At 35.3% G+C, this 17,749-nt stretch overlaps 1 protein-coding gene across 1 annotated transcript in view; it reads left to right on the top strand.

The window, feature by feature from the left end:
• AGMO (alkylglycerol monooxygenase) overlaps positions 1-17,749 on the top strand; it is a 323,204-nt gene that overhangs the window by 117,177 nt on the left and 188,278 nt on the right. The window contains exon 5 of the mRNA XM_027102575.1: positions 5,813-5,908. Coding sequence (XP_026958376.1) covers positions 5,813-5,908 — 96 coding nt within the window. The remainder of the gene's footprint in view (positions 1-5,812; positions 5,909-17,749) is intronic.

The following is a 17,749-nucleotide window of genomic DNA, read 5'->3' as shown; positions in this document are numbered from 1 at the left end:
GTCCTCCATCACCAGCTGGGAGTTTGGTGCCCCTCCACGAATGGCTTCGAAACCCAAATGAGCTGTCAGTGCTGCTAACCAAGCCATAAACATGAGCCTCTCCCCTACCTGGGAGAAGGCTTTCTAAAATTCCTCAGTCTCCTCAAGATCTTTCCACTGCTGCCCCTGTTTGTCAGCCAATAAATGAATTTAAAACTTCACAGAGAAATTAGTTTTTCTGGTTTTCCCTCTCTATATTTCTGTTCAGATATTTTCATTAACATTTGTGAATTCACAGGTACATATACTTAAAAAAAATATTTTTCATTTAATTTAATTAAAAACATTTTATATTATATTGGAGTATAGTTGATTAACAATGTTGTGTTTGTTTCAGGCATACAGCAAAGTGATTCAGTTATACATATACATGTATCTATTCTTTTTCAAGTTCTTTTCCCATTTAGGTTCATAGATAACCAACAAGGACCTACTGCATATCCTTTACCTCTAGTTTTGCAGAAAATGTTCACCTCTCTTCAGTAGGTCTAATCCTTAGATTGGTGACATTGGTCCTACTGTGTTCCTCTGTTGGACTTTGTCCTGTCAATGACTCCTGGCATTTGTCCCTCTTCCTCTCAACTGGCTCCTTCTGAATATACCATAACTATATTCATGTCTCTCACATTAAAACACACACACACACACACACACAATATCTCCTCCCTCATCCATATGTTCTATTCAAGAAATACCTCCAGCTCTCTCCTTCCTTGTTCTTGGAGAAAGAGAGAAGTAAATCAAACCTACCTCTGTTTCATCACTTCCTTTGAATGATTCTTCAACTTACTGAGGTTTGCATTCCAGGCCTACTGCTCCACTGATCCATAGCTGCAAATCCAGTGTCGTTTTTTAGTTCAGTTGATATTTTCGGGACATATTTGCTTCCTCAACAGCTTTCTTGGAATATTCCTCAAGGGCTTCAACACAGTATACCCTAAGATGAACTTAATAAATCTACTCTTCCTCCTGTTCATCATCTTGGTGAACAACATCACCCTTCACACAAGCCAGGTATCTGGGTGTCTTCTAATTCTCCTCTGTTTCTCTCATTTCCTATGTTTAAATAGTTACCAAATTCATTGGTCTCTTGTATATATTCTGCCTCTCCATTCCCATGGCTGCTGCTGTGGTGAATGTGCATGATTTTTCACTGGGCTATACAAATAGGATTTCATACCACTTTTATATTTCTTACAAGCTTAAAAATCACACGTTAACTACTCCCTCCTGGCCTAGGATAAATCCAATCTCCTTAGAATGGCATTAAAGTGCTCCCTCTCTGGTTTGACCAATGTCTAAATTATCTTTTGTTTTTGTTTGGCTGTGGTGAGCCACAGATTCCCCAGAGCCTTCCTGATGAAAGCTATAGATTGTTTCTTTAGAAAATCACACATTTCCCCCATACATACAAGTTCACACTTTATTATAGTCCTATCCAGGGGGTTCACAGACTCCTTAAGATCTATCCATGAATTCCATGGTTCCCCCCAATCTCTTGCCCTTTCTCTAATGGTTTCTGCAGTGCCAGAATACTCACGGTTCCCCCTCAAGGCCATGTTGCTTTTTCCTTCATGATGCTTCCTCATACCACCCCTGCCTGCCCCATTTACTTGATGAACAGAATAAAACCCACTCATCTCCTCCCCATTAGCCTAAGGTCACCTCTAGACCTATCTTTATTCTCTCCTCACACATACAGATTTGTGTTGTTTCTCTCCTTCATGACCCTATTATATATGACCTCTATCAAAAGATAATAAAATAGCCTAAGGTAGATAGTGTAATTTAAGACAAAAGAGCCTTGGAGTCAGAATAACATGGGTTTGAATGCACAGTAGAAATGGATATATTCGGGAAACAGTATAATATCCTCTGGCCCAGGTACTAAGAGTTTAAGTTTGAGGAAGGAGAAATTTCTTCTGACAAATTAGTACCATCTGAAGCTTTATGATGGAAGTGGCATTTAAACCAGTTTTTAAAACTGTGTAGGATTTGGAAGTAGAGAAGAAGATAAGAATTCTCAGAACTAGTTGACATTTACTAAGCTGATTTCAATTTTAGAAATTGGAACCTTAATTGTATCATTAGACTCTTTTTATAGTATTATATTAATCACAAGAAATTAATTTTAATATGATTCATGTGACTTACTCCCTGACATATATCTTTATTATTAGAAATGTTATTTTTTGTAATTTATGTTGAGTTCATTTTTCTAATTGTAAGTTCATCATTATATTTACTGATTTGTAAGATTTGAGACATTGTTTCATCAATTTTTAAAAATTGAAGTATAGTTGATTTATAATGTTTCAGGTGTATAGCAAAGTGATTCAGTTAAATATACATATGTGTATATATACATATGAGTATATATATATATATATATATCTCCACATATATAGATACTTTTCCACATTCTTCCCCATTATAGGTTATTACAAGATATCGAATATAGTTCCCTGTGCTAAAGTAGATCCTTGTTGTTTATCTAATTTATATATAGTAGTGTGTATCTGTTAATCCCAATATCCCAATTTATCCAAACCCCCTCCCCCCTTTCCCTTTGGTAATTATGTTTTTTCCATGCCTATGAGTCGATTTCTGTTTTGTAAATAAATTCATTTGTATCACATTTTTTGTTCCACATATAAGTGATATCATATGATATTTATCTTTCTCTGTCTGACTTACTTTACTTAGTATGATAATCTCTAGGTCCATCCATGTTGCTGCCAATGGCATTATTTCATTCGTTTTTAATGGCTGAGTAATATTGCATTGTATCAAGATACCACATCTTCTTTATCCATTCATCTGTCGATGGACATTTAGGTTGCTTCCATGTCTTGGCTATTGTAAATAGTGCTGCTGTGAACATTGAGGTGTATGGATCTTTCAAATTAGAGTTCTCTTCAGCTATATGCCCAGGAGTGGGATTGCTGGATCATATGGTAACTCTATTTTTACTTTTTAAGGAACTTCCATACTGTTCTCCACAGTGGCTGCACCACTTTACATTCCCACCAACAGAGTAGGAGGGTTCCCTTTTCTCCACACCCTCTCCAGCACTGATTATTTTTAGAGTTTTTTATGATGGTCATTCTAAGCGGTGTGAGGCCGTACCTCATTGTAGTTTTGATTTGCATTTCTCTAATAATTAGCAATGTTGAGCATCTTTTCAGGTGCCTGTTGGCCATCTGGATGTCTTCTTTGGAGAAATGTCTGTTTCTGCCCATTTTTTGATTTGATTTTTTTTCGACATTGAGCTGTTTGTATATTTTTGAAATTAAGCCCTTGGCAGTAGCATCATTTGCAAATATTTTCTTCCATTCCATATGTTATCTTTTTGTTTATGGTTTCCTTTCCTCTGCAAAAGCTTTTAAGTTTAATTAGGTCCCATTGTTTATTTTTGCTTTTGTTTCCATTACTCTAGGAGATGTATTCAAAAAAATATTGCTGCAATTTATGTCAAAGAGTGTTCTGCCTATGTTTTCCTCTAGGAATTTTATAGTATCAAGTCTTACATTTGGGTCATTAATCCATTTGAAGATTGTTTTTGTATATGGTGTTAGAAAATGTTCTAATTTTATTCTTTTACATGTAGCTGTCCAGTTTTCCCAGTACCAGTTATTGAAGAGACTGTCTTTTCTCCATTATATATTCTTGCCTTCTTTGTCATAGATTAATTGACTGTAAGTGTGTGGGTTTATTTCTGGACTTTCTAACCTGTTCCATTGATCTATGTGTTTGGTTTTGTACCAGTACCATACCGTTTTGATTACTGTTGTTTTGTAGTATAGTCTGAAGTCAGGCAGCATGGTTCCTCCAGTTCCGTTCTTCTTTATCAAGCTTGTTTTGGCTATTTGGGATCTTTTGTGCTTCCATGCAAATTAAAAAACCTTTTGTTCCAGTTTTGTGAAAAATACCATTCATAATTTGATAAAGATTGCATTGAATCTGTATATTGCCTTGGGTAATATGGTCATATTAGAATACTGATTCTTCCAATTCAACAACATGGTTCATCAAATACGTTTTTAGGAAATCTTATGGGAAATTCCTTAAGAAAGTGTTCTATGGGCTAACAGGCTTGTGGTTTGTACTAGCATGATAAAGTCTCTGCGAATTTCTATGGTAAGGAAAGTTCACTTGCCTTACTCAACTCTTCACAGTTTATCTGATGATAGAACACCCTTTTCCATAATACCTGTTGTTATCTCAAAGGACTATTTCTTCACACTTTGAGGAACTATAATGAACTATAAATAGTCATCTTGTATGAACTCTTTTTCTAGAGAGAACTATTTATTAAGCATCAAGATAAGTTTGTTCTATATTTTTATTTACATCTCAAAGTTTCCAAAATATTCCTTAACTTAAAATACTTAAATCATTGGTCATATATGTGTTTCAAATATTTTTTTCACCTATTGTAAGAGAACTATATTAATATATTCTCAAATCAAATCACAATATTAGAGATTTTTTGGAACTAAAAAGATGACTAGATTTCAGATCGTCTTCTCCTTCACCAGTCATTTGAGGAAACTGGAGCCTAGAGAAGTTTAAGAAATTTGTAAATATTGCAGAGCCATTCTGTAGTAGAATGAAGGCTTAAAAGGGAATGTCTTGAGTAAGAGCCCAGTGTTCTTTTGTTGTTCACTACTCTAATCCATTGCTTAATAATGAATTTATAAATAATGCAACTGATCCTGTTGTGATGACAGCTGAGATTTTTCATGACTTAAAGTTCGAAACAAAAACTATAAGAATTTATGGAAATGTCTGATTTCAAATATATCCTCATTACTAAACGTTGTTGAAATGATATTTGGCCTAATTGGGAATAAAAGCTTTAAAATAATTCAGAAATAAAATTGTAGTATTCTGAAAGCATGTTTTTAAAATATCTCATCTTTTGGAAATATTAACTTTATAAACCCCAAAATGTAAAGTTGAAGTCTGATTCTTTTTCTTCCTATTTTGTTGTTTAGTTTTTCATTTAATAAAAAGTTTTCTTACAACATGAAACCACTCTTGGGGATCAAAGTCATTGGGAGAACACAGCAGATTGTGCTTACTCGTTGATTCTAACCAGTGGTTTACGAATAAGTTGTTTTCCCAAGGCAGAGGCATTTCCGTCTGTTAGGAAATAGGGACCTTCAAAACTTGTTTCCACAATGGCACAGTATCATAGCTCCTTCTTTACTAACTTTGAAAAAAAGTCAGGAGATATTGTCAACCACAAAATAATAAAGTAAAATTTAAGAGGGAAAACGTATTCTTTCCCCTTCTCATATGAAGTTACTGTCTTTTACTATAATTGCATTTTGTTACTCAGAATGCCATAATAATACAGTGTTTAGGAGCTGTCAAGGTATAAAGGCACATGCTCCTACATTTCTTTTACTTAAAGAAAGTGTGTATTTTTGTATATATTAAAAAACCTCTTTACTTCCAGGAAATACACCCAACCTTTTCAAGATTAAGGAAATAACGTACATTGTATGCTTTGTTAAGAAGACAATATTAAATGTGAAATAGAAGTCCAGTGGACTTAGCTCCAACATGTCTATAACTTTATCATCATGTGGAAAAATTAATGTTGCAAGGTCAAACATGACAATAAAATGTACAGAATAAGATATATTTGCTAAAAATAAGGCATATTTGCTGAAGGATAGACTCAAAATATTGAATCATTAGTGATAGTATATGTTATGTTGAGAAGTCCTATGTGCAAATTTATAATGTTTTAATCTTTCAGATATTCTACTCTCCACTGGCCCTCTTCATACCACCTTCAGTCTATGCTGTTCATCTTCAGTTCAATCTCCTCTACCAGTTTTGGATCCACACAAAGGTAATTTTTTTTCTTAAGTTTTATACCTAAATAGCCTAAAGCAATGTCCTAGAAATCCACTAGCAGCTGATTTATTGTGTAAGAAAAACCTTTGTTTGCCTTCTTTAAGGAGAAACATGTGTTCATTTTTATTCCTTTTTACTGAATATATATTGCAACGTTTATAAGAAGCAATGAGGCCAGTTGGTCTCAATTAAATAAAATAATTTTTGAACTGTTAAGTACCAAAATGTTTTAATACTGTACTCAATACAATATCTTCCTGTATTACAGTTTATTAAACATAAAGATGTTGAAATTCATTTCAATTTAGAGATACAAATTTATATATATGTATATATTTGTGAATATTTTGTTTATATATTTAATATATACTAGTTATAATAATTTATATGTATAATATAATTTCTTGTTATATAATGAACAATATTTAATTATATAAGATATATAATGTTTATACATTTTTAGTTATATATACATATATATATCAATCGGTGGAAACTGCTTGAAAACTCCTTGAAAAACATTTAATGCTTAAAGAAATTATCTAAATATCTTTTGATTGGAAACCTTTCTCTAGTTTTAGAGTTTAGGTTTTATTTAAAGAGTGTTCAATAAGTTTTTTCTTCCACAAAAGTGAACAAATATAATTTCTTGGGTCTTCTGTGGTATTTCAAATTGTCAGACTTGAATGTTTGCAGATAGATCATTAAGCAACTGATTGTTTTATGAACTATCATATTGATCTGGTTGTTAAATACCAAAAATCACAGACCCTGAAAAGTTCTTACTTATGCACATTAGAACCCTTTCAAGCATTTGGTATTTATCGGAAGCCTTTTGAAGTTCTAGAGGAAGCATGCTGACAGGTGTTGCAACTGGTTGAACACTACCACAAATCACAGCTGCATTAGATGCCAAAGCTTGATACAACAAAGTGCACTATTTCATTAATCTGCAGTATTTCATGCTACTCATTTACTTGGAATAAAGACTGTTACCGTGACTTTGGACGTATGTGGCATTATTTGAAGATCTGTCATGAAATAGTATTGCATTTTATGGTAGCTGACATACATCAAACAGTCAATACTACAACCATCTGAAAGAGTTGTTGAGGCCAATTGTGACTCTAGAGGTCAAAGACAAATTTGTTTAAATCAGTGGAGGGAAGCTTTCTGATGATTTACATGGAGGGGTTAAAGGAGAAATACATTTTTATAGCAGCTCTGCTCCACATCATGCCATGTGTTGGGTCTGGTATTAGTCTGGATACAGAATAATGGTGCCTAAGTAACTTTCGCCTTTTCCTGTGGCCCTCCGAGAAGTCCATGAGCCAGGGCTTGAGTTCTATCCTAAGAAGTAAATGGGGAGTAGAGGAAAGCCAGTGGTCAGACATTCCTTTTAAGCTCAGAAGCTGCATGTGGCTTCATTCTAACTTGAAAGCAATGCATTAGAGCCTCTCACTTGTGTTGTGCTTTAGACTTTTGCAAGTACTGTATGCGTATAGTTACTACAGTTCAGTGGCACAGAAGTAAGAGCATACCTTCTGAAATTAAGGTTTGATTCTTGGAACTGTGAGTACATTTCTAAAATTTTTACAGCTGTGTACTTAATTGCATTAATTATTCTAGACAGCATACTGCCATTTGTTTACTAATACCAGAACCACTCAGGAAGTAGAGCCAAGAGATTTGTAGCAGTGGCTGCTTCTGGAGAGAGGAGCAAGTGATACAAAGAACTGGAGTGAGGAGAAGACTTAACCTTTTTAAAAGAAAAAATATATATTATCATGCTTTTGCCCTACTTTTTAGAGATTAATACATATTAGATTAAGAAATAACAAATAAAAACTGAAAACAGTGGCCTTCAGCCTAGAAAAATACCCACTTTGTGACTCTAAAATATGTTAGCCCCTTTAGGCCACTTTGGCACTGTTTAATTTCAGGCATCATACTTGGGTCTCCATTCACAGAAACAATATATGAGCCATAGATGTGGCAGTGTTGATCAAAGAGCCCTGTACATACCTGGATGAAGGTTTGATTTCTTACAGTTATTTCACTTCTGCTGACATCCATAAAATCACTTTTCATTGAGGGGAATCTGGCCTAAAGGAAGTACGATTTTCTAAAAGTGAAGAAAAGTTTATTCACTTCAATCAGATGAGGATAAGAGGAAGAAAAAAAACTAACAACATGGTTTTGAAAGATTGTAAATGAGAGATAAAGTAGGTCATATAACGAACTAAAGAGTTTATAACGAAATTTTCTGCTTAGTTTTGAGTTACTTCAATGAAGAAACAATAGCATCTATCTCTTCCTTTTTTTTGAAAGTTACAAAACATTCTGCTTAAAACTGTACACTGTTGCTTAATTTTTATGACAGTGTTTTTGTTTATTGTTCATTCATCTAAAGTGTCTGCAGTTCATCGTCAATTATACACTTTTCTTCTGAGTTTGCTAAATGTAATTAGAAAAATATTTATTTAATACATGTTTTAAACTTAGTAACTATGGAATATTGGAATTATTTTTTAAGATATTAGATGATATTTGGGTGTCAACTGATTTAGATAATACAGTAACGGTAGTAACTTTATCTGTTACCTTTGGTTTAACTTAAATTTGCTATCATATTGTTCATATACATATCAGCTGATGCTTGAGCAGAGAAATATAAAAATAATTACTTGGTATTGAAGATTTGAACCATATGATTCGATGACTTTTATAGTGTTAAACTGAAGCTTCTACATGGAACATTATTTTCAGTTACAAACATGAGTGATCTGTTTATGTACTAATATGGACGGATCTCCAAATAAATCAAGTTATGTAACAGGGTATAGTGTATACTAATATTTATATGTTAAAAAAGAAAACAACTCTATGTTTTATATGTTCATATATGCCTAAAATGACTCTAGAAATACACGTAGGTAGCCAACTGTTTTCCCAGGGGAGGGATATTTGGGATGGCTGACAGATAGGATTACAATGAAATGTTAACATTAATTTTACCCAGTCTAATGTGGGTTAAGAGCTATCTTTTGTTGGTAATACTTCCCTAATAACTAATGATGTTGAACAGTATTACATGTATTTATTGGACACTGATACATTTGCTTTAACTAATTGTCTGTTCAAACTCTTATTTTTTATTAAATAATTGTTTGCCTAATTGATTTGTTGAAATTCTTTATAGATTCTAGATATGAATCAATGTCAAATATATGTATTTTAAATATGTTCCCTCAGCTTGTAGCATACCTTTTTATTCTCTTCCTGATGACTTTTCATGAAAAGAAATATTAAATTTTGAAGATTAATTTATCATTTAAAAATTTTATGGTTACTTTCGTTGTATTTCTCTAAGAAATATTTGACTATCACAAACTTTCAAATAAATTATCTTAGGATTTCTTTTGGAAGTTTTTGAACTTTAATTTTCTCTTTGGGTCTGTAATATTGGAACAAATTTTTGTGAATGGCATTTGGTAGGGGTCAAAATTCATAATGATCTCTATGCACATATCCTCTTACTCCAGGACTATTTGTTGTGGAGACTTTCTTTTATCCATTGAGTTATTTGCGTTCTTTGTTGAAAAGAAATTGACCATATATGTGGTTGAATATAATTTTAGTCTTCTCTTTCATTGATTTGTTTGTCTCCTCTTATACAAATCCCTCACTTTATAGATTACTGTATCTTTATAGGAAGAATTGTTTGTACAGGTTGTAAACTAAAATTCTCTAGGATGTCTCCCATGTGTGATTTTATGGCCTTTTATTTCTTTCTTTCCTGTATTTATGTTATTTATTTACTTTTCTTGCTTTATTGGTTAGAGTTCACAGACAGTGTATTTTAAATCAAATTTTGGAAAAAAATTCTGGCCATTATTTCCTTAAAGATTATATCTATACCTTTCTCTCTTTCCTCTCTTGGGACTCTAAATACATGTTTATTAGACTACTTGATGTTGACTCACAGATCAATAATGCTCCATAATTTTTAAATTTTCACTTTTTTTTTCTTATTTAGATTGGATAATTTCGATTAATTTGTCTTCACGTTTGTTTACCCTTTTACTTGCTCTTAAGAATCTGCTTTTAAGCCCACTAGGTGGATTTCTCACATTAGTTATTATGCTTTAAGTTTTAGAATTTTTATTTCTCTGCTGAAATTGTCACCTATTATGACTATCTTTTCCTTTAAGTCTTAATTATAATAATTATGCTTAAATTCTGGTTTGCTAATTCCAACATCTGAGTCATGTGCAAGTCATTTGCACTTCAATTGGCTTTTTTTTTCCTCAATATGGATCACTTTTTTTCCTCTTCTTTGTATATTTAGTAAATTATTACTAGCCAATCTTTATGGAAAATTTGTTGTAGAGACTCTAGATTCTATTATGTTTCTCTGACCATTTATTTTTTATTGTAGGAGGCAGCAAAATAATTAGCTAACTGTCTTGTGTTTTTGGAGGCTTTGATGTACACTTTGATAGGACATCCATCTTTTAGTACTGTCTTTAGTCCTAGGGCATATACCTTATCTTTGGTGGTCTTTAATATTAGGACAAGGCCTGTCTTGTGTTGTTCTTGTTTTATTTTTTAGGGTTCTTTTCTTTAATTAATTAATTTATTTGTTTTCATTTTTGGCTGTGTTGGGTCTTCATTGCTGTTCACGGGCTTTCTCTAGTTGGTGGGAAGCAGGAGCTATTCTTCATTGTGGTGTGCAGGCTTCTCACTGTCGTGGCTTCTCGTGTTATGGATCATGGGCTCTAGGCACAGGGGCTTCAGTAGTTGTGGCACATGGGCTCAGTAGTTGTGGCTCATGGACAGTAGAGTGCAGGCTCAGTAGTTGTGGCGCACGGGCTTAGTTGCTCCACTGCATGTGGGATCTTCCTTGGCCAGGGATCAAACCCGTGTCCCCCAAAGTGAGAGAGTGGCATGGACATATATACACTACCAAACGTAAAATAGATAGCTAGTGGGAAGTAGCCTCATAGCACAGGGAGATCAGCTAGGTGGTTTGTGACCACCTAGAGAGGTGGGATAGGGAGGGTGGGAGGGAGGTAGACGCAAGAGGGAAGAGATATGGGAACATATGTATACGTATAACTGATTCACTTTGTTATAAAGCAGAAACTAACACACCATTGTAAAGCAATTATACTCCAATAAAGATGTTAAAAAACAAAAACAAACAAAAAAAAAAACGTGTCCCCTACACTGGCAGGCGGATTCTTAACCACTGTGCCACAAGGGAAGCCCTTTTTTTTTAAATTATCACCCTTCATTTTTCTTTTTTATTTTTTTAACATCTTTATTGGAGTATAATTGCTTTACCTGTTATGTTAGTTTCTGCTGTATAACAAAGTGAGTCAGCTATATGTATACATATATCCCCATATCCCCTCCCTCTTGCATCTCCCTCCCACCCTCCCTATCCCACCCCTCTAGGTGGTCACGGAGCACCGAGCTGATCTCCCTGTGCTATGCAGCTGCTTCCCACTAGCTATCTATTTTACATTTTGTAGTGTATATATATCAGTGCTACTCTCCAACTTCGTCCCAGCTTACCCTTCCCCCTCCCCGTGTCCTGAAGTCCATTTTCTACGTCTGCATCTTTATTCCTGTCCTGCCGCTAGGTTCATCAGAACCATTTTTTTTTTAGATTCCATATATATGTGTTGGCATATAGTATTTGTTTTTCTCTTTCTGACTTACTTTACTCTGTATGACAGACTCTAGGTCCATCTACCTCACTACAAATAGTTCAATTTCATTTCTTTTTATGGCTGAGTAATATTCCATTGTATATATGTGCCACATCTTTATCCATTCATCTGTTGATGGACACTTAGGTTGCTTCCATGTCCTGGCTATTGTAAATAGTGCTTCAATGAACATTGTGGAATGTGTCTCTTTTTGAATTATGGTTTTCTCAGGGTATATGCCCAGTAGTGGGATTGCTGGGTCATATGGTAGTTCTATTTTTAGTTTTTTAAGTAACCTCCATATTGTTCTCCATAGTGGCTGTATCAATTTACATTCCCTGCAACAGTGCAAGAGGATTCCCTCTTCTCGGCACCCTCTCCAGCATTTACTGTTTGTAGATCTTTTGATGATGGCCATTCAGACCAGTGTGAGGTGATACCTCACTGTAGTTTTGATTTGCATTCTGTAATGATTAGTGATGTTGAGCATCCTTTCACGTGTTTGTTGGCAATCTTTATATCTTCTTTTGAGAAATGTCTGTTTATATCTTCTGCCCATTTATGGATTGGGTTGTTTGTTTTTTTGATATTCAGCTGCATGAGCTGCTTGTATATTTTGGATACTTTGTCTGTTGTTTTGTTTACAAATATTTTCTCCCATTCTGAGGATTGTCTTTTCGTCTTGTTTATGGTTTCCTTGACTGTGCAAAAGCTTTTAAGTTTCATTAGGTCCCATTTGTTTATTTTTGTTTTTATTTCCATTTCTCTAGGAGGCGGATCTAAAAGATTCTTACTGTGATTTATGTCCTAGAGTGTTCTGCCTATTTTTTCCTCTAAGAGTTTTATAGTGCCTGGCCTTACATTTAGGTCTTTAATCCAGTTTGAGTTTATTTTTGTATAAGGTGTTAGGGAGTGTTCTAATTTCATTCTTTTACATGTAGCTGTCCAGTTTTCCCAGCACCACTTATTGAAGAGGCTGTCTTTTCTCCATTGTATATTTTTGCCTCCTTTTAAAAGATAAGGTGACCATATGTGTGTGGGTTTATCTCTGGGCTTTCTATCCTTTTCCATAGATCTATATTTCTGTTTTTGTGCCAGTACCATACTGTCTTGATTACTGTAGCTTTGTAGTAGTCTGAAGTCCGGGAGCCTGATTCTTCCAGCTCCGTTTTTCTTTCTCACAATTGCTTTGGTTATTTGGGGTCTTTTGTGTTTCCATAAAAATTGTGAAACTTTTTGTTCTAGTTCTGTGAAAAATGCCATTGATAGTTTGATAGGGATTGCACTGAATCTGTAGATTGCTTTAGGTAGTATAGTCATTTTCACAATGTTGATTCTTCCAGTCCAAGATCATGGTATGATCTCCATCTGTTTGTATCATCTGTAATTTCTTTTATCAGTGTCTTATAGTTTTCTGCATACAGGTCTTTTGTCTCCTTAGGTAGGTTTATTCCTAGGTATTTTATTGTTTTTTTTGCATTGGTAAATGGGAGTGTTTCCTTAATGTCTCTTTCAGATTGTTCATAATTAGTGTATAGGAATGCAAGAGATTTCTGTGCATTACTTTTTTATCCTGCTACTTTACCAAATTCATTGATTAGCTCTAGTAGTTCTCTGGTAGCATCTTTAGGATTCTCTATGCGTAGTATCATGTCATCTGCAAACAGTGACAGCTTTACTTCTTCTTTTCCGATTTGGATTCCTTTTATTTCCTTTTCTTCTCTGATTGCTGTGGCTAAAACTTCCAAAACTATGTTGAATAAGAGTGGTGAGAGTGAGCAACCTTGTCTTTTCCTGATCTTAGTGGAAATGGTTTCAGTTTTTCACCATTGAGGATGATGTTGGCTGTGGGTTTGTCATATATGGCCTTTATTATATTGAGGAAAGTTCCCTCTATGCCTACTTTCTGCAGGGTTTTTATCATAAATGGGTGTTGAATTTTGTCAAAAGCTTTTTCCACATCTGTTGAGATGATCATATGGTTTTTCTCCTTCAATTTGTTAATATGGTGTATCACGTTGATTGATTTGCGTATATTGAAGAATGTTTGCATTCCTGGAATAAACCCCACTTGATCATGGTGTATGATCCTTTTAATGTGCTGTTGGATTCTGTTTGCTAGTATTTTGTTGAGGATTTTTGCATCTATGTTCATCAGTGATATTGGCCTGTAGTTTTCTTTCTTTGTGACATCCTTGTCTGGTTTTGGTATCAGGGTGATGGTGGCCTCGTAGAATCAGTTTGGGTATTTTACTCCCTCTGCTATATTTTGGAATAGTTTGAGAAGGATAGGTGCTAGCTCTTCTCTAAATGTTTGATAGACTTTGCCTGTGAAGCCACCTGGTCCTGGGCTTTTGTTTGTTGGAAGATTTTTAATCACAGTCTCAATTTCAGTGCTTGTGATTGGTCTGTTTATATTTTCTCTTTCTTCCTGGTTCAGTCTCGGAAGGTTGTGCTTTTCTAACAATTTGTCCATTTCTTCCAGGTTGTCCATTTTACTGACATATAGTTGCTTGTAATAATCTCTCATGATCCTTTGTATTTCTGCAGTGTCAGTTGTTACTTCTTTTTCATTTCTAATTCTGTTGATTTCAGTCTTCTCCCTTTTTTTCTTGATGAGTCTAGCTGATGGTTTATCAATTTTTTTATCTTCTCAAAGAACTAGATTTTAGTTTTATTGATCATTGGATTGTTTCCTTCATTTTATTTATTTCTGATCTGATCTTTATGATTTCTTTCCTTCTGCTAACTTTGTGGGTTTTTTGTCCATCTTTCTCTAACTGCTTTAGGTGTACGGTTAGGTTGTTCATCTGAGATTTTTCTTGTTTCTTGAGACAGGATTGTAATAAACTTCCCTCTTAGAACTGGTTTTGCTGCATCCTATAGGTTTTGGGTCATCATGTTTTCACTGTCATTTGTTTCTAGGTAATTTTTGATTTCCTCTATGATTTCTTCAGTGATCTCTTGGTTATTTGGTAGCATATTGTTTAGCCTCCATGTGTTTATATTTTTTTAGTTTTTTTCCTGCAATTGATATCTTGTCTCAAAGGTTGCGGTTGGAAAAGATACTTTATTAGATTTCAATTTTCTTAAATTTACCAGGGCCTGATTTGTGACCCAAGGTATAATTTAGCCTGGAGAATGTTCCATGTGCATTTGAGAAGAAAGTGTATTCTGTTGCTTTTGGATGGAATGTCCTATAAATATCAATTAAGTGCATCTTGTTTAATGTGTCATTTAAAGCTTGTGTTTCCTCATTTATTTTCAATTTGAATGATCTGTCTTTTGGTGAATGTGGGTGTTAAAGTCCCCTACTATTTTTGTGTTACTGTTGATTTCCCCTTTTATGGTTGTTAGCATTTGCCTTATGTATTGAGGTGCTCCTATGTTGGATGCATAAATATTTACAATTGTTATATCTTCTTGGATTGATCCCTTGATCATTATGTAGTGTCCTTCTTTGTCTCTTATAATAGCCTTTATTTTAAAGTCTATTTTGTCTGATATGAGAATTACTGTTCCAGCTTTCCATTTGCATGGAATATCTTTTTCCATCCCCTCACTTTCAGTCTGTACGTGTCCCTAGATCTGAATTGGGTCTCTTGTAGACAGCATATATACCAGTCTTGTATTTGTATCCATTCAGCCAGTCTGTGTCTTTTGCTTGGAGCATTTAATCCATTCACATTTAAGGTAATTATCAATATGTATGTTCCTATTACCATTTTCTTAATTGCTTTCAGTTTGGTTTTGTAGGTCTTTTCCTTCCCTTGTGTTTCCTGCCTAGAGAAGTTCCTTTAGTATTTGTTGTAAAGCTGGTTTGGTGGTGCTGAATTCTCTTAACTTTTGCTTGTCTGTAAAAGTTTTGCTTGTGTGTAAAAGTTTTAGTTTCTCCGTCGAATCTGAATGAGATCCTTGCTGGATAGAGTAATCTTGGTTGTAGGTTTTACCCTTTCATCAGTTTAAATATGTCCTGCCACTCCCTTCTGGCTTGCAGAATTGCTGCTGAAAGTCCAGTTGTTAACTTTGTGGTAATTGCCTTGTATGTTTTTTGTTGCCTTTCCCTTGATGCTTTTAGTATTTTTTCTTTGTATTTAATTTTTGAAAGTTTAATTAATATGTGTCTTGACATGTTTCTCCTTGGGTTTATCCTATATGGGACTCTCTGTGCTTCCTGGACTTGATTGACTATTTCCTTTCCCATGTTAGGGAAGTTTTCAACTATCATCTCTTCAAATATTTTCTCAGACCCTTTCTTTTTCTCTTCTTCTTCTGGGACCTGTATAATTTGTATGTTGGTGTATTTAATGTTGTTCCAGATGTGTCTGAGACTGTCCTCAATTCTTTTAATTCTTTTTTCTTTATTCTGCTCTGTGGTAGTTATTTCCACTATTTTATCTTCCAGGTCACTTATCTGTTCTTCTGCCTCATTTATTCTGCTATTGATTCCTTCTAGAGAATTTTTAATTTCATTTATTGTGTTGTTCATCATTGTCTGTTTGCTCTTTAGCTCTTCTATTTCCTTGTTAAACGTTTCTTGTATTTTCTCCATTCTATTTCCAGGATTTTGGATCATCTTTACTATCGTTATTCTGAATTCTTTTTCAGGTAGACTGCCTATTTCCTCTTCATTTGTTTGATCAGGTGGGTTTTTACCTTTCTCCTTCATCTGCTGCATATTTCTCTGTCTTTTAATTTTGCTTAACTTACTGTGTTTGGGGTCTCCTTTTCACAGGCTGCAGGTTCCTTGTTCCGTTGTTTTGGTGTCTGTCCCCAGTGGGTGAGGTTGGTTCAGTGGCTTGTGTAGGCTTCCTGGTGGAGGGGACTGGTGCTTGTGTTCTGGTGGGTGGGTTGGATCTTGTCTTTCTGGTGGGCAGGGCCACGTCCAGTGGTGTGTTTTGGGGTGTTTGTGAACTTAGTATGATTTTAGGCAGCTAATAGGTGGGGTTGTGTTCCTGTCTTGCTAGGTGATTGGCATGGGGTGTCCAGCACTAGAGCTTGCTGGCCGTTGGGTGGACCTGGGTCTTAGTGTTGAGACAGAGATTTCTGGGAGAGCTCTCGCCTATTGATATTATGTGGGGCTAGGAGGTCTCTGGTGGTCCAGTGTCCTGAACTTGGCTCTCCCACCTCAGAGGCTCAGGCCTGACACAAGGCCAGAGCACCAGGGCCCTGTCAGCCACATGGCTGCTAGTGTTGGAGGATCTCCTGCAGAGGTGGGGGGTGGCTGTGGCTCACCACAGGGACAAGGACACTGGCAGCAGAAGTTCTGGGAAGTAGGCCTCGGCAAGAGCCCTCCTGGAGTCCGCCATTAGCCCCACCAAAGAGCATGTAGCCTCCTTTTGTTTGTTTGTTAATGAAATGCATAAGGTGTTTACAGAGCCCCTTTAACTTGGTAGAATATGAATTCTCAGTTTTCTCTTGCCAGTACCAGGTAGCAGTTGAAATTCCTGCTCATTACCCTCGTAACTTTTCAGCAAGTTCCTTAATGTCTTGTCCCATGCATGAATAATATAAGAGTCAGCCAAGACTCTTAATTCAAGATTCAAGTTTGAGGGCAGTATGTGAGCTGATGATGTGGCTCCTCCCCTTGTGGTGCCACAGGATTTCTCCGTTCAATTTGCAGTCACTCTTGCAGTCCCAAAATTTGATCTCTGACTTCTAACCTAGTGGGACCAGCACTTTCTCTTCAAGCTCTACCACCTCCAGCTCCCCTTTTCCTTGCAATCAGGACATGACTTAGTGTGGCCATTCTAGTAGAATCCTACTGTGCAGACTATATCCACCAAGAACAAACATCACTGTTTTGCCATCACTTGCCATCAGTGATCTAGTTGACAAGCTATGAAGAAAGCAAATTCTTCTCATCAGCAACACCATAAAATCATGCAGCTGCCCCAATCAGATCTTTTCTCTGTGGATATATTCATGATAGACCTGTACAGTAAGGGTCAGTAGAAATTGGCATACAGGAGAACTGCAGAGTGTAATGTGCACAGTTAGAAAGCATGAGAAACATACAGTGGTATTTTGAAGCAATATAGCTAGTGAGACTATAGAAGCCAGAAGTTTGCAGAAGCCAGGACATATAGAGAAGAATAGGAAAAAGTAATGCGATA

The sequence above is a fragment of the Aethalodelphis obliquidens genome, unplaced genomic scaffold (genome assembly GCF_003676395.1).
Source record: "Aethalodelphis obliquidens isolate GAN/ISIS:26980383/991018 unplaced genomic scaffold, ASM367639v1 scaffold5, whole genome shotgun sequence".
NCBI classification, from domain to species: domain Eukaryota; kingdom Metazoa; phylum Chordata; class Mammalia; order Artiodactyla; family Delphinidae; genus Aethalodelphis; species Aethalodelphis obliquidens.
Note: the sequence above shows the minus strand (reverse complement) of the source record. Positions and strands in the feature narration are given on the sequence as shown.